General features: G+C 39.1%; 1 protein-coding gene across 1 annotated transcript in view; it reads left to right on the top strand.

Moving 5' to 3' along the window:
• The window catches only part of col5a2a (collagen, type V, alpha 2a), a 31296-nt gene that overhangs the window by 11292 nt on the left and 7949 nt on the right, over positions 1 to 12055 (top strand). The window contains exons 2-33 of the mRNA XM_030787239.1: positions 3026 to 3244; positions 3467 to 3483; positions 3671 to 3703; positions 3810 to 3842; positions 4293 to 4346; positions 4629 to 4721; positions 4883 to 4960; positions 5166 to 5210; positions 5323 to 5376; positions 7323 to 7376; positions 7500 to 7553; positions 7669 to 7722; positions 7976 to 8029; positions 8254 to 8298; positions 8442 to 8495; positions 8661 to 8705; positions 8810 to 8863; positions 9019 to 9117; positions 9208 to 9252; positions 9375 to 9473; positions 9594 to 9647; positions 9765 to 9872; positions 10021 to 10074; positions 10178 to 10276; positions 10395 to 10448; positions 10536 to 10634; positions 10758 to 10811; positions 10896 to 10949; positions 11086 to 11139; positions 11290 to 11343; positions 11442 to 11486; positions 11577 to 11675. Coding sequence (XP_030643099.1) covers positions 3026 to 3244; positions 3467 to 3483; positions 3671 to 3703; positions 3810 to 3842; positions 4293 to 4346; positions 4629 to 4721; positions 4883 to 4960; positions 5166 to 5210; positions 5323 to 5376; positions 7323 to 7376; positions 7500 to 7553; positions 7669 to 7722; positions 7976 to 8029; positions 8254 to 8298; positions 8442 to 8495; positions 8661 to 8705; positions 8810 to 8863; positions 9019 to 9117; positions 9208 to 9252; positions 9375 to 9473; positions 9594 to 9647; positions 9765 to 9872; positions 10021 to 10074; positions 10178 to 10276; positions 10395 to 10448; positions 10536 to 10634; positions 10758 to 10811; positions 10896 to 10949; positions 11086 to 11139; positions 11290 to 11343; positions 11442 to 11486; positions 11577 to 11675 — 2111 coding nt within the window. The remainder of the gene's footprint in view (positions 1 to 3025; positions 3245 to 3466; positions 3484 to 3670; positions 3704 to 3809; positions 3843 to 4292; positions 4347 to 4628; positions 4722 to 4882; positions 4961 to 5165; positions 5211 to 5322; positions 5377 to 7322; positions 7377 to 7499; positions 7554 to 7668; positions 7723 to 7975; positions 8030 to 8253; positions 8299 to 8441; positions 8496 to 8660; positions 8706 to 8809; positions 8864 to 9018; positions 9118 to 9207; positions 9253 to 9374; positions 9474 to 9593; positions 9648 to 9764; positions 9873 to 10020; positions 10075 to 10177; positions 10277 to 10394; positions 10449 to 10535; positions 10635 to 10757; positions 10812 to 10895; positions 10950 to 11085; positions 11140 to 11289; positions 11344 to 11441; positions 11487 to 11576; positions 11676 to 12055) is intronic.

Here is a 12055-nt window from a genome sequence, read left to right as displayed (position 1 = left end):
ATGAGTCAGTGTTTCCATAAGGTCATTTTCTAACCTCTAGAATTTGGCTCCAAAAACAACTCCCTGAGCATAGCATGTTATGGGTATTTCCACATAAGTCAGGGAAAATCCATAAAATATTCATGTACCCTTGTTTTCCAAAGCTGCAGACAAATTTAGTTATTTATCCCTAATGCTTTGTACTTCCATAGGGGTGAACAGTTTGAAACGCCATGTGGTTATCTTACAGCTTTCCTGAGGAAGTCTGGACATTTGATTGTGTAGGGGGAATGACTGTCAGATATGTTTTAACTCTGGGTAATTCAGAGCATGTTAAAAGCACCCAGGTGGGGGTTGAGTGGGAAGTCTGGTGGAAAATCAGCATCAGGAAAAGTCCTAAAAACGGGGCAAACTTGCACTGTCGTCATCATTAGTCAGCTTTAAAACATGTCTGTGTATTTGTTCAGCGCTGGATCTGCAATGAATTAGCGAATGGGGGGAAAGAGTGAGCTTACTCCTCACTCGTGTGGTGAGGTTTTCAGGACTGGCAAGTGAACTGCAGTTCCTCCACCCTGTAAATCTCTGAAGCCTTTGACACCTCGGCTCTGAGAGTGCACTGGGAAGCTTATCATTCCTGCTTTGTTGTTGAAAGCTCAGCTTGACTCTCACAGTGTGTCATTTTATTGCCTTTAAAGCGCATTTTCCCAAGCTTTTGACCCTCCATCTGTTGTTCTTATCTACTGCGAGACTGACCCCTTTTTTATTATTCCAAAAAAGCAACTGTAGCCCAAAGTTACAGTGAAACCTCTAGTGTCGTTTACTTCTGAGCGCATCATCTGTGACTGAAGCGTAGGTTTTGAGAATGTATTCTTGAACTATTTTAATCATTTTTGTTGCTGTTTTAAAATGTGTGGCAAACGCTGTCTCAAAACTTTGAGGCCAGTGATTCCTGTTTGTCAGACTATTCTGTGAGTGTGAAATGGAAAGATTCTCAGACATAAGGCAAAAAATAAAAATAAATAAATAAAAACACACACATACACACACACTCTTGGGAGGAGATCAATATTAAAAACTTGCCACGATTACCCTGTGACTGCCATCAGGTCAGAGCAGACATCATGCAGACAGTGTGTGTCTGTGCTGCCAGAGAGACTCTCCAAACATATGTTTAGTTTGAGATGTGAGAAAAAAAAAAAAGCGCTCCCCCCAGGAACCTGGCACGACTCACACTAACACTCTCGGGCACATAGGTCAAAGGAAATAGCTGTAGACTCCCATTCTCATATGTTAAAATCACATTTCACCAGAAAACAACCAGTGTGTGCTGTGTCTGTTTCAGGCATTCTTCTTTTTAAGATTTTTTTTTTAATGCATTGCTTATCTACAAATGTGCTTGTGTCTTGTCATAGCATGTTAGAACAAATTTAATAGGAATATCTCTCCTTCAGGTATTTGGCACACACAATAATATTTGGTCTTGTACTCAGAAAATACTTTTGATGTTTGACCTCCCTTATCAGTGCTTGCATCTTCACAGAATCTCCTTGAAGAGGAAATCAGAAAAGTTCCATCAGTGTCCTGTTTGCTTAATGAGGCAAAATCGTTATATGAAATGGAAATGTCATGTCTATAGGTTTTCCTTCTGCACACTTCTTGGGACCGAGAAAAATACTTATTGTTCACAGGAGTTATTTATGTTGATATATTTTAATGGATAAAATTTTGTGTCATTTATCATTCCATCCTTTTGAGCTGTGCACTCATATGAAATAATAATGTTTGCCAAACATCTGTTCTATTCAAAGATATGTCTTCAAAATATGGTGAAATGCTTTCACAAAATGTAACAGAGTTGCAGTTCAAACTGAATTGCTTTAAAAAGTCTTAAGCTCATGGATGCCATCTGCTGTTAACCTGAGGTTCTGTTCAGGTTTGGAGGTTCCAGTTCAGGTGATCTGAAGTGATGTCTGTCGTGGTCTCTTTGTGAAATGCACTGTACACTTATCTTAAATCATTTGTTTTACTTACATAGTAGGCCTTACAAAACTTCAGTTTTGTTTTCCTTGTGGAATATCATGAAAGCATCTTTTACTCATTATTTTTAACTTATTATTTTAGTTCCATGACTGATACAACAATAAGGATGCGAATGTAAACATGGGGAGACTCACATCAGGGCATTTCATCAGTTATATTCGATTTTCTGCGTGGTTCTTTTGGAATGAAACAGTCTTCTTGAATTTAAGTTGATCAGACTGTTGGGAATTTGGATTATTTTTTTGAGTGAAATACCTAATGTCTTTCCACCAGAGGGTTTGTAAAAGGGAGAGAGATCCCTCAGTGCTGCTATTTCTTTCCTTCTCTTGCCGACTCTCTCTTTCTCTCTGAATCTCCCTCTCTGGCTCTCTTTTGGCTCTATGACTCTCTAAAAAAAGGTGTTAACATTGAGGAATTTGAATTGTTTCTACGTTGTTGTTGTTTGCTATTCTGTTACTTAATCAAATAACATGTTTGTTTGGCTCAGGTGTAATACAGGTATGTCCTGATTTGGGGGTTCAGGGCACAGTCCCGGCTGGACTAAAGTTTCTGACTGTGCAAATTGTGCCACCTCTTCCACTGGGAGGGGAAAATTAGTCAGGGCTGCTGTGCCTTTAGAGGGTAGGTTCAGTCATGCTGTGTCAGCAGAATTGTGGGAAGTTATGGTCACTTGACCACATTGTGACTTTGATGACTTTGGTGTGAATTTGGTGAATGGCTTCATGAATGTTGGGAGCAGTTGCTTACTTACTTAGAGCCCTAGTTACGTGACGTATGAGGATAAGATATCTCTGGCTATGACATCACAGGTACCTGCCATTTCAAGTTGCTGGATGCTTTATATTTTTTTCTTAGAGTAATGTGGCGTGACACATGTAACTACGGTACCCAATGAATGACACTCTAATGTACAGGTGGGAGAATGAAAGCATACACTTTAAGTACCTTACACGACAACTTTTCTTCATATTCTTCTTTTTTTTTTCTGTTTTTCGTTTGTGTTCAGAAGATGAGCTGAGCTGCACAGAAAATGGGCAAGTGTACTCAAACAAAGACATCTGGAAGCCAGAGCCATGTCGGATCTGTGTGTGTGACAATGGGGCGATACTGTGTGATGAGATGATATGTGATGTACCAAACTGTGAGAAAGTCTACATCCCTGAGGGAGAATGCTGTCCCATTTGTCAAGGTGATTCACCGGACATCAGTGGCAATGGAAGACCAGGTAAGACTAGAAATATGGGGCTGACCATCGCTTTCATATAGGTTATAACAAATGATAAGACAATAACCATCTTTACTGAACTGAATATAAAATTTTGGTGAGAAATATATGGATCGCCATACATAAATACATACATATTATACATATATAATGTCATATGTACATATGTGCATAATTTATATATGAACTGGAATAATTTATCGAATGCTTCATCTTTTTCAGATGGTCGGGTCTACAAGGTAAGACATGCTTATAAGCCTTCTCATATCCCTGTCTGAATTTTTTTATTATCTAGTCATTTCAGTTGCACATATATGGCAATATTGTTTTGTTGTCTGTCATTATGTGTTTCAGTAACATTAGATTCATCTCTTCACAGTGGCCAAAATTCAAATAACAGGTTTTCAAATCCCTTTTTGTTTTCAGGGTCAGAAAGGCGAACCAGGAGATGTCCCAACTGTATGTGTACATGATTAAACAGAATAGATTTTTTTTCATTTATTAAAAAAAAAGACTATTATCACATATGCCACACATAACTAATGATTTAACCGTCTAACTTCAGATTACGGGAATTAGAGGCCGTCCTGGACAAATGGTAAGCATTTGATGGATTTTTTTTTTTTAATTTATGTAACCTCTGAAAGTAATCTAATAGTACAATGAAGCAGTGATATAGCAGCAGTATCAGTGCATGTCTGAAATACTGCATCCATACTCTCTTTCCACCCACTGATGTGAATGTTATATTGGTTTCCAGTGAACACTAGATGGTACTGTAGTACCCTAACCTAGGCCTTTCCCCCTAGAAAAGACAAAATACAAGCACTAAGTTATTGTAACAACTAACTCCATCAAAATTATGCGCATTAATTAATGAATAATTTTAACATTAATAATTGAAAATTAAAGAATGAATTAATACATTAAGTAAAAAAACAGCAACAATACTACAATTTTTTTAAACATTCTGTTTTATTGAAAGAGCAACAACCAAACATTTGGGAATATTTCAAATTTCTGATGATCCTGTTTTATTTTTTAACAGGGACCTCCAGGGCCAGCTGGATTCATGGGATCCCGTGGCCCCAAAGGAAGGCCTGTGAGGAGGAGCACACACATTTTTACTTATACCTCTACAAGCTTCTGTATATTAGACAATCAGATATATGACTAGTCATAATCTTCTGATAGATCCATAACTATGGTGCTAAAGGCACAACTGTTAATTATATTTAATTATATTAACTGGTCGACATTTCCACAAATGACCAGCTCTAGAGAAGAAGAAGAGCACACTATGACAACATAATACTTACTTGTGGACATTTATCGATAGATTTGATCATTTCAGTTACAAACATATCTCATGTCTTTTTTCAAGGGGCCACGAGGTCCGCCGGGGTTTGATGGAGAGCCTGGAGTCCCTGGTCTTCCAGGAGAGCCCGGTCCTCCGGGACACCCCACGCACCCTGGAGTGAGTGCCCCATCACACGCCAGACTGGACTGGCATACAAACATTCCTTTACAGTCTTTACAGCCTTACAGTCTTTCCTTTACAGTTTTGTTTTTTGTTTTTTTTTCATTTTGACAGAATCTACTGTGGTTCTGTTTTTAAAAACATTTTCTGTTTCTTAGGGCCAGTTGTCAGCTCAAATGGCTGGGGGATTTGATGAAAAAGCAGCAGGACAGGTTGGAATGGTGCCTGGTGTAAGGGTAAGCACTATGATTCAATTAGCCTAACTTCATTTGTTTGCAGCTCATCTGCGCTGCGTGCGTACTGATTCCTGACCTCTAAAATGAAGTTGTGTTTTTGTGTGAAGACACATATAACCATGCATGCTTACTTAAACATGTGATATTACTAGAATTTTAAAGAAGTACACTGATGATGACAATGAGCAAATGTTATCCCTGTCAGGGTGAAGCAGGAGCAAGAGGACCACCTGGGCCAAATGGGCAACAAGTAAGTCAAAAAAAGCCATTTACCTGAAAATCCCATTCATATTAAAATGACATATTGTATGGCTATATTACCCCCTGCCTACTGTGCTTGACACAACATCCATTTTTTAAAGGGGTCCCCTGGGCCACAAGGACCCCCTGGGGAACTGGGTGACCCAGGACCTATGGTAAGAGTACACCTTAATTGTCAAAATAATCAGCATTTGAATGTAGTATGTGCAATTTGTTTCTTTTATAAATGATAACAATGTATGGGTGATTCTGATGAGCTGTGAAGTTCACAGATATAAAATTCTCATTAAAAAGATAAACACTTAAAATATTGTCTTGAAGCAAAACAATAAAAATCTATCTATTTTGTAATTGTTCATTTAAGTAATCTATTCAGTGTTTTGTTGGTGTGTTATCCATTTGTTGTATACATACATACATAAATACATAAATACACACACACACACACAAACACACACACACACACACACACACACACACACACACACACATATATATATATATATATATATATATACACACACAGTATTATGCGTAGGATATAAATACATTCACTGATAAATGCAAGTGTGAGGATCTATATGTTATATGCTGCTGCAATGAGGTAACATCTTGATATATCGACAAAAAACAATAAGATAAAATGTTTGAAGTTCTCATAAATGCCACAGAACATGTATTGAAAAGTGCATTGTAGTAGTGAAGAATTTTTATATAAATATATACTTGTTATTATTCCATGACTTTGTCAAACAAGTTGAATTTCTCATACTTACATGTGGATATCCTTCAATCCAGAACTCTTAATTGACTGAATAAACTCAAATTTGCAAGGAGGGCAAACACTGAAGGGGCACAGGCACTCTCTCTCCTTCCTGCTTTCTTTCTTTCTTTCTTTTTTAGTAACAGCCCACAGAACCACTTAGCCAGCTTTTTAAAATCAGTCCATTATTCAGTTCCAATACCACTAGGCGGCAGAGTTATTTTGCGAGTTGTTCGAACTTTTCATCTTGCACCACTACCTGTCTGACCTGTCATCTTATAATTGATTACATGTCATTCTCTTTAGTAGTCTGAAATATGATATCTACCATAGTGTAAGAATACTGGCATATTTCATTTAGTCAAAAATCACATAAAATTCTTGTTCTCATTAAGTAACTGGAAATCTAATTAACATGTGTTTTCACACTGTACTGAATAATGAATGTTAAAATTTAAAGGGAATGTTGCACACAGACATTACACAGTAAAATATCTGAATAGTTTGCTGAGCACACAGTGTTCTACCAAATAATGGATTGCATGTATATACAGTACATTTTCACTGTCATAGTGCATGGCTGATTTTGAGAGAAAATCACCCATATTTCTATCAGAGGGTACACAAAATCTAACATAGGGAGGCACACAAGCTGTTCTCTTGGCACTCTCTTTAAAGGAAAAACCTACATTGAGAGGCAATCAAGAACTGAAACTAATCAAAGTTTTGGCTTCAAACATGCAAATGAACAATATTCTCCCAAAACTAAAAAACAAAGGTCACTGCAGTTATGTGCATGTTACAGGTGTAACTTGAGAGAAGACACTACAACACAAAAGAAGTTGGAGCTCAAAGACAACTCAGTGTATTTAACAAAAGATTGGCCACTGTACTTTCATGTAACTATTTTGATCTGTTTCTAAATACGCTACAAGTTACAACTACACCAAATGCTTCCAATCTACTCTGTGCAAGACAACATTGGTGTCTGTTGGTTTCACATTTTCATATTTAAAAAAAAGGCCATTATAAAGAGACTGGTACAGTCATAGTCTGGATCATAATCTTTGCCTGCCAAATCCTCCATGACTATGTTAATGTGGCCAGCAGACAGGGCAAAGTACATGATTCACTGTATAGTTATGTATATGAGTAAGCTCTGGGGTTTCTTTTAGCGGTTCAAACCTGTATCAAAAACATCTTTGTGATATCTTTAGTATCATGTCTGCGGTGCAATGACATTTTAATCTGTATATCCATTTCATCTGAGGGGATGCATTAGTATACCCACAAAAAAATCCAAAACAAAACATATAACTATAACCTTTTGTTTTGCAGGGAATGTCTGGTCCAAGGGGACCTGAGGGACCACCAGGAAAGCCTGGTGAAGATGTGAGTGCAGTCCCTTTTTTGTGTCTTATTCAGGAGATTGTGTCATTCTTGGGAATATTCATGGCCATAATGCAAACTAAACAAAGAGAACACTGCTTTAAAGTAAAATACTTTGTTTTATAGGGAGAATCAGGCAAATCAGGAAATTCTGGGGAAGTGGGATTTCCTGGGTCACCGGTAATGAAGAGCGTCTTGATCAATCTTGACATATTTTGGAACCAGTAATTGCAGCATTCCATTCACTGATTAAAAAAGAAAAAAGAAACTAACATGATTTCCTCATGTATCTCAGGGGGCAAGAGGGTTTCCAGGTACACCAGGACCTCCTGGCTTGAAAGGCCACAGAGTGAGTAAACTGTAATTTTGTCAAGCCTTTGTAATACATTTACAGTATACAGAAATCCAACTGCAGATATAAGCGAACGTGAATTACGTGTAATTCGGTGTAAACATCTGGAATTCTTTGATGATTAAGTTGAAGTCAAAAGACAAGACAGCTGGGAACTTAACACAAAGTGCCCCCTAGTGGTCAGGATATGATTTTTTTTCTCCAAGAGAGTAGATTATGACGCAAGTTATCATGAGTTTGTCTGTTACAGGGGCACCAAGGCCCAGCTGGTTTAAAGGGAGAGCGTGGTGCTGTGGGATCAAAGGTAACAACCTTTTTTTTTTCTTTCTGAAGATCATACAAAAAAATATGAAATGACCAGCTATATGATGGGTATTTATAAAAGAATTAACTGACTTACTTTTGCATACTGAACCAAAACATTCTATTAGTTGCATGGTTTATTTATGTCTTGTGCTAACTCCATGTGTGATATCTTAAAAGGTGTCTTTTGTGTCTGTGTTTGTGTTTGTGTTTGTGTTTATTTAGGGTGAATCTGGTCCTACCGGCCCAATGGGGGCACCTGGTCCTATGGTAAGTTAACAACAGATAATAAATCATCCTGGCACAGATAAAATGAATCTCTTTAATGGGCTGGACCTCAGCTGTTATCACATCAGATAGGAACCGTTTTTAGTCTTGTCTCAAAGATAAGAGTAATCCATTGCTTGTGACAGGGGCCAAGGGGAATGCCAGGAGAGAGAGGACGCCTAGGTCCGTCAGGAACGCCAGTAAGTGTGACATATCAGAATACTATTAGACTGCTGAGGACTGTTGGCCTTGAAACACAATTTTTACCAATTGTAACAAGCGAGACATTACAAACAGGGGACATTTGGAGTATTTTAATTAAAAATTTCATGGCCATTACTTATTGCTGACTCTGTCTATTTCAGGGAACGCGTGGTTCTCAGGGAAATATTGGTAAACCAGGTCCGATGGTAAGAGAGATAACCAACACCGTACTAACAGACAACTCTCTTCACAATGCACATCCCAGTGCTGAATTTATGTTACTGATCTCATGACCATTATCCACCTGTAGGGACCTTTGGGACTCAGTGGACCTCCAGGGTACCCAGGAATGCCAGGGATGAAGGTAACTAAAAAATATTCAATTAATTTTAATGAATTCAGGCAAATAATCTAAAGTTAATTTACTAAATTTCAAAATGCAGAATGTAGTGGTATTAGAACTATGAATTCCAAGCTGAAATAGCTGATGTGACAGACTAATGGTGATCTCTATAACAGGGCCAGCCTGGACCTACAGGAGTCAGGGGCCCTGAGGGACCACAAGGCCAAAGGGGGGAGACAGGACACCAAGGACGACAAGGGCCCACTGGCCTTCAGGTTTGTGTTTAATTTGCTTTTGAGAGTCACCAGTCATGTGTTTGCCTTTCATTTCGGTATGATATATGACTCTGTATATAAATTTTGTAGGGTCCAGCAGGGGTTGATGGAGGGCCTGGTTCCAAAGGTCCAGTGGTAAGTTCCACGTGTTCCTGAAGTTTCAATTGTTTTAGATGAGATGTAAACTAGCTTTGAAGTAGAAAATTATTAAACGCTTAGAAGAAATAAAATATTTGTTGCACACTTGTGTTCTCTAGGGTAATCAGGGTCCTCAGGGCCCTGGTGGTCTACTTGGCCCTCCTGGTCCACCAGGTCCCCAAGGGAGCACTGGACAGCCTGGGATTAAAGGTCAACTGGTAATACAGTGCTCTATTTATCAGATCATATATTGTACTAGTCATATACAATACTAGTGACATATTGAACCCAATTTAATGCAACTTCCAAACTCCTTATTTGCTTGTGTACATTTGTAGGGAGATGTTGGTGTTCCTGGATTTAAGGGAGAGGCTGGACCTAAAGGAGAGCCTGTAAGCCTCTGACGTGTTTCACTAGATAGGAGATGAGATGCCCACAATACAGTTTCCAAAATATAACTGGCTGGGTGAGTTTACATCATGTGCATTTTGTCTCTATTCATGTTGTAGGGTCCTCCAGGATCCCAGGGATCCCTTGGTCCTCAGGGAGAAGAGGGAAAAAGAGGAGCCAGAGGAGATCCTGGGTCTGTGGGCCCACCAGGACCTGTTGGTGAGAGAGTGAGTCTGTCTCTCAGTTTACTTATAATGTAAAATTAGATATCACAAATATACTCTTGTCCCTCCTTTCTTGTATTTGTCAGCTGATAATCTTTAGGGAATTTGATTTCGAAATTACAATTTTTTTTGTTCTGCTCTTTCATTTTAGGGAGCTCCTGGAAACCGTGGATTTCCAGGTGCAGATGGATTACAGGGTCCTAAGGTAAGTGAATTAATCAGGAGAATTAATAAGAATCAATATGGAAGTCATGTAAGTACCACAGAAAAAAAAAAAAACCTCTTGTATTACTTCATGCTGTCTTAAGGGTGCCCAAGGTGACCGTGGAATAGGTGGTCCACCTGGCCCTAAAGGTGCGACTGGAGATCCAGGGAGGACAGGCGAGCCAGGCCTTCCAGGAGCAAGGGTAAGAAAAGACAAAAACTTTTTTTTCTCCACCCTTACCATCATCCACAGATCTGAGGTGTTATATCTATTGTTAATATAACATTTTTCTCTGTGTTATTTGTGTATGGCTTTTGTAGGGTTTGACTGGCACACCTGGAGTCCAAGGCCCAGAGGGAAAACCAGGCCCACTGGTATGCTTTACCACTTTTCTCATGTGATAATTCATGTTATTATTTCCATTTTAAGCACACATAATCGCTGAATTTTCTTTGCTGTAGGGTCCACCTGGTGAGGATGGTCGGCCAGGACCTGCTGGGTCAACAGGAACCAGAGGTCCAGCAGGATCAATGGGATTACCAGGCCCAAAGGGCTTCAGTGTGAGTCTCCTCTCCTTATAACTTGAGTACAGCACTGGCAAGTGTAATTTCCTAAATTTTGTCAAGGTAGAGCTAAGTTACTCACAAAATGGTGGCTTCCGGTTTTGCTAATACCTTTTGCAGGGAGATCCAGGGAAGACAGGTGAACAGGGTTCATCAGGTGTACCAGGGCAGAGGGTAAGGCACATAACATGTAACAGTTGAAGAATTATTCCTGATCACATACAGTGCATGGGATTCACCAGTCATGGCCATTTTTAGGGTCTACCAGGGAAGGATGGAGAAGTGGGCCCAGGTGGTCCAGCAGGCCCTCCTGTAAGTCTTCCATTTCATCTCTTTGACATTACAGCTAGATGAGCTTATACTGCTGTTCCACTGAAAGAAATTAGTATGGTAATGCATCTCTAAATTACTAAATTGTGATGTAATGTAATTTTCTCCCTGTTTACAGGGACCAGCAGGTGACAGAGGAGAACAGGGACCCCCTGGCATGCATGGCTTCCAGGTGTGTTTTGCTAATTATTTTAAAACAAATCATTGTCTCAGGTGTATGAAGCCACTTTTGAAGATTTCATATGAATTAGGTGAAACATTTTTTTTTTAATGAATGTTGTTGAAATGGATGGTGACTCGAACATACACTCTTCTTCCCCAGGGATTGCCTGGACCACCAGGTGCCCCAGGAGAGCCAGGGAAACCAGGTGATCAGGTAGGATATGTCTCCTGTTTTGAAATTAAAGAAGAACTCATGGACTTATTGTTCACAAAAGGTAACATGCATTTCCTCACACATCTCTGTCTGTACAGGGTATTCCAGGAGATGGTGGGCCACTGGGCTTAATTGGACCAAGGGTGAGTGCATTAAGTGTCCAGTGTTATTTCATTGTTAATTTCCTGAACTTTAAAAGGCTTAAATTTATAACAAATCTATCTGCTACACAGGGTGAACGTGGAACTCCAGGAGAGAGAGGAGAACTTGGACCACTTGGATTACAAGGACCTAAAGGAATCCCAGGAGCACCTGGGCCAGATGGGCCAAAGGTACAAAAACAAATGATTTGAGCACTTTCAAGTTTCAAAAGGTTTATTTGCCTTTTTGAGTTAGTACACTGGCACTCTTATTCCTGCTAATTTTCTCCATCTATAGTGGAATGTACACTACACATTATGCATTACCACATTTTTCATGAAGATATGGAAGACATTTTACAGTGTACACAGTAGAATATACCAGAATACATAGAAGGAAATATACAGTGCACTGTGCAACATCTAGTAGCAGCTGTCATTATAATGTGTGGTGAAATAGGGTGTACTGGTTAAGGAAATTAGATCACATATATAGTCGGTCATGGCTCATTGAGATGTTCATACTGTGTATGAGTTGTGCAGTCTGTATCTCTTGGTGGCTGAAATACTGC

Source organism: Chanos chanos, chromosome 10 (assembly GCF_902362185.1).
Source record: "Chanos chanos chromosome 10, fChaCha1.1, whole genome shotgun sequence".
Taxonomy (NCBI): Eukaryota; Metazoa; Chordata; class Actinopteri; order Gonorynchiformes; family Chanidae; genus Chanos; species Chanos chanos.
The sequence above is the reverse complement of the archived record's forward strand: the minus strand, read 5'-3'. Positions and strand labels throughout refer to the sequence as shown.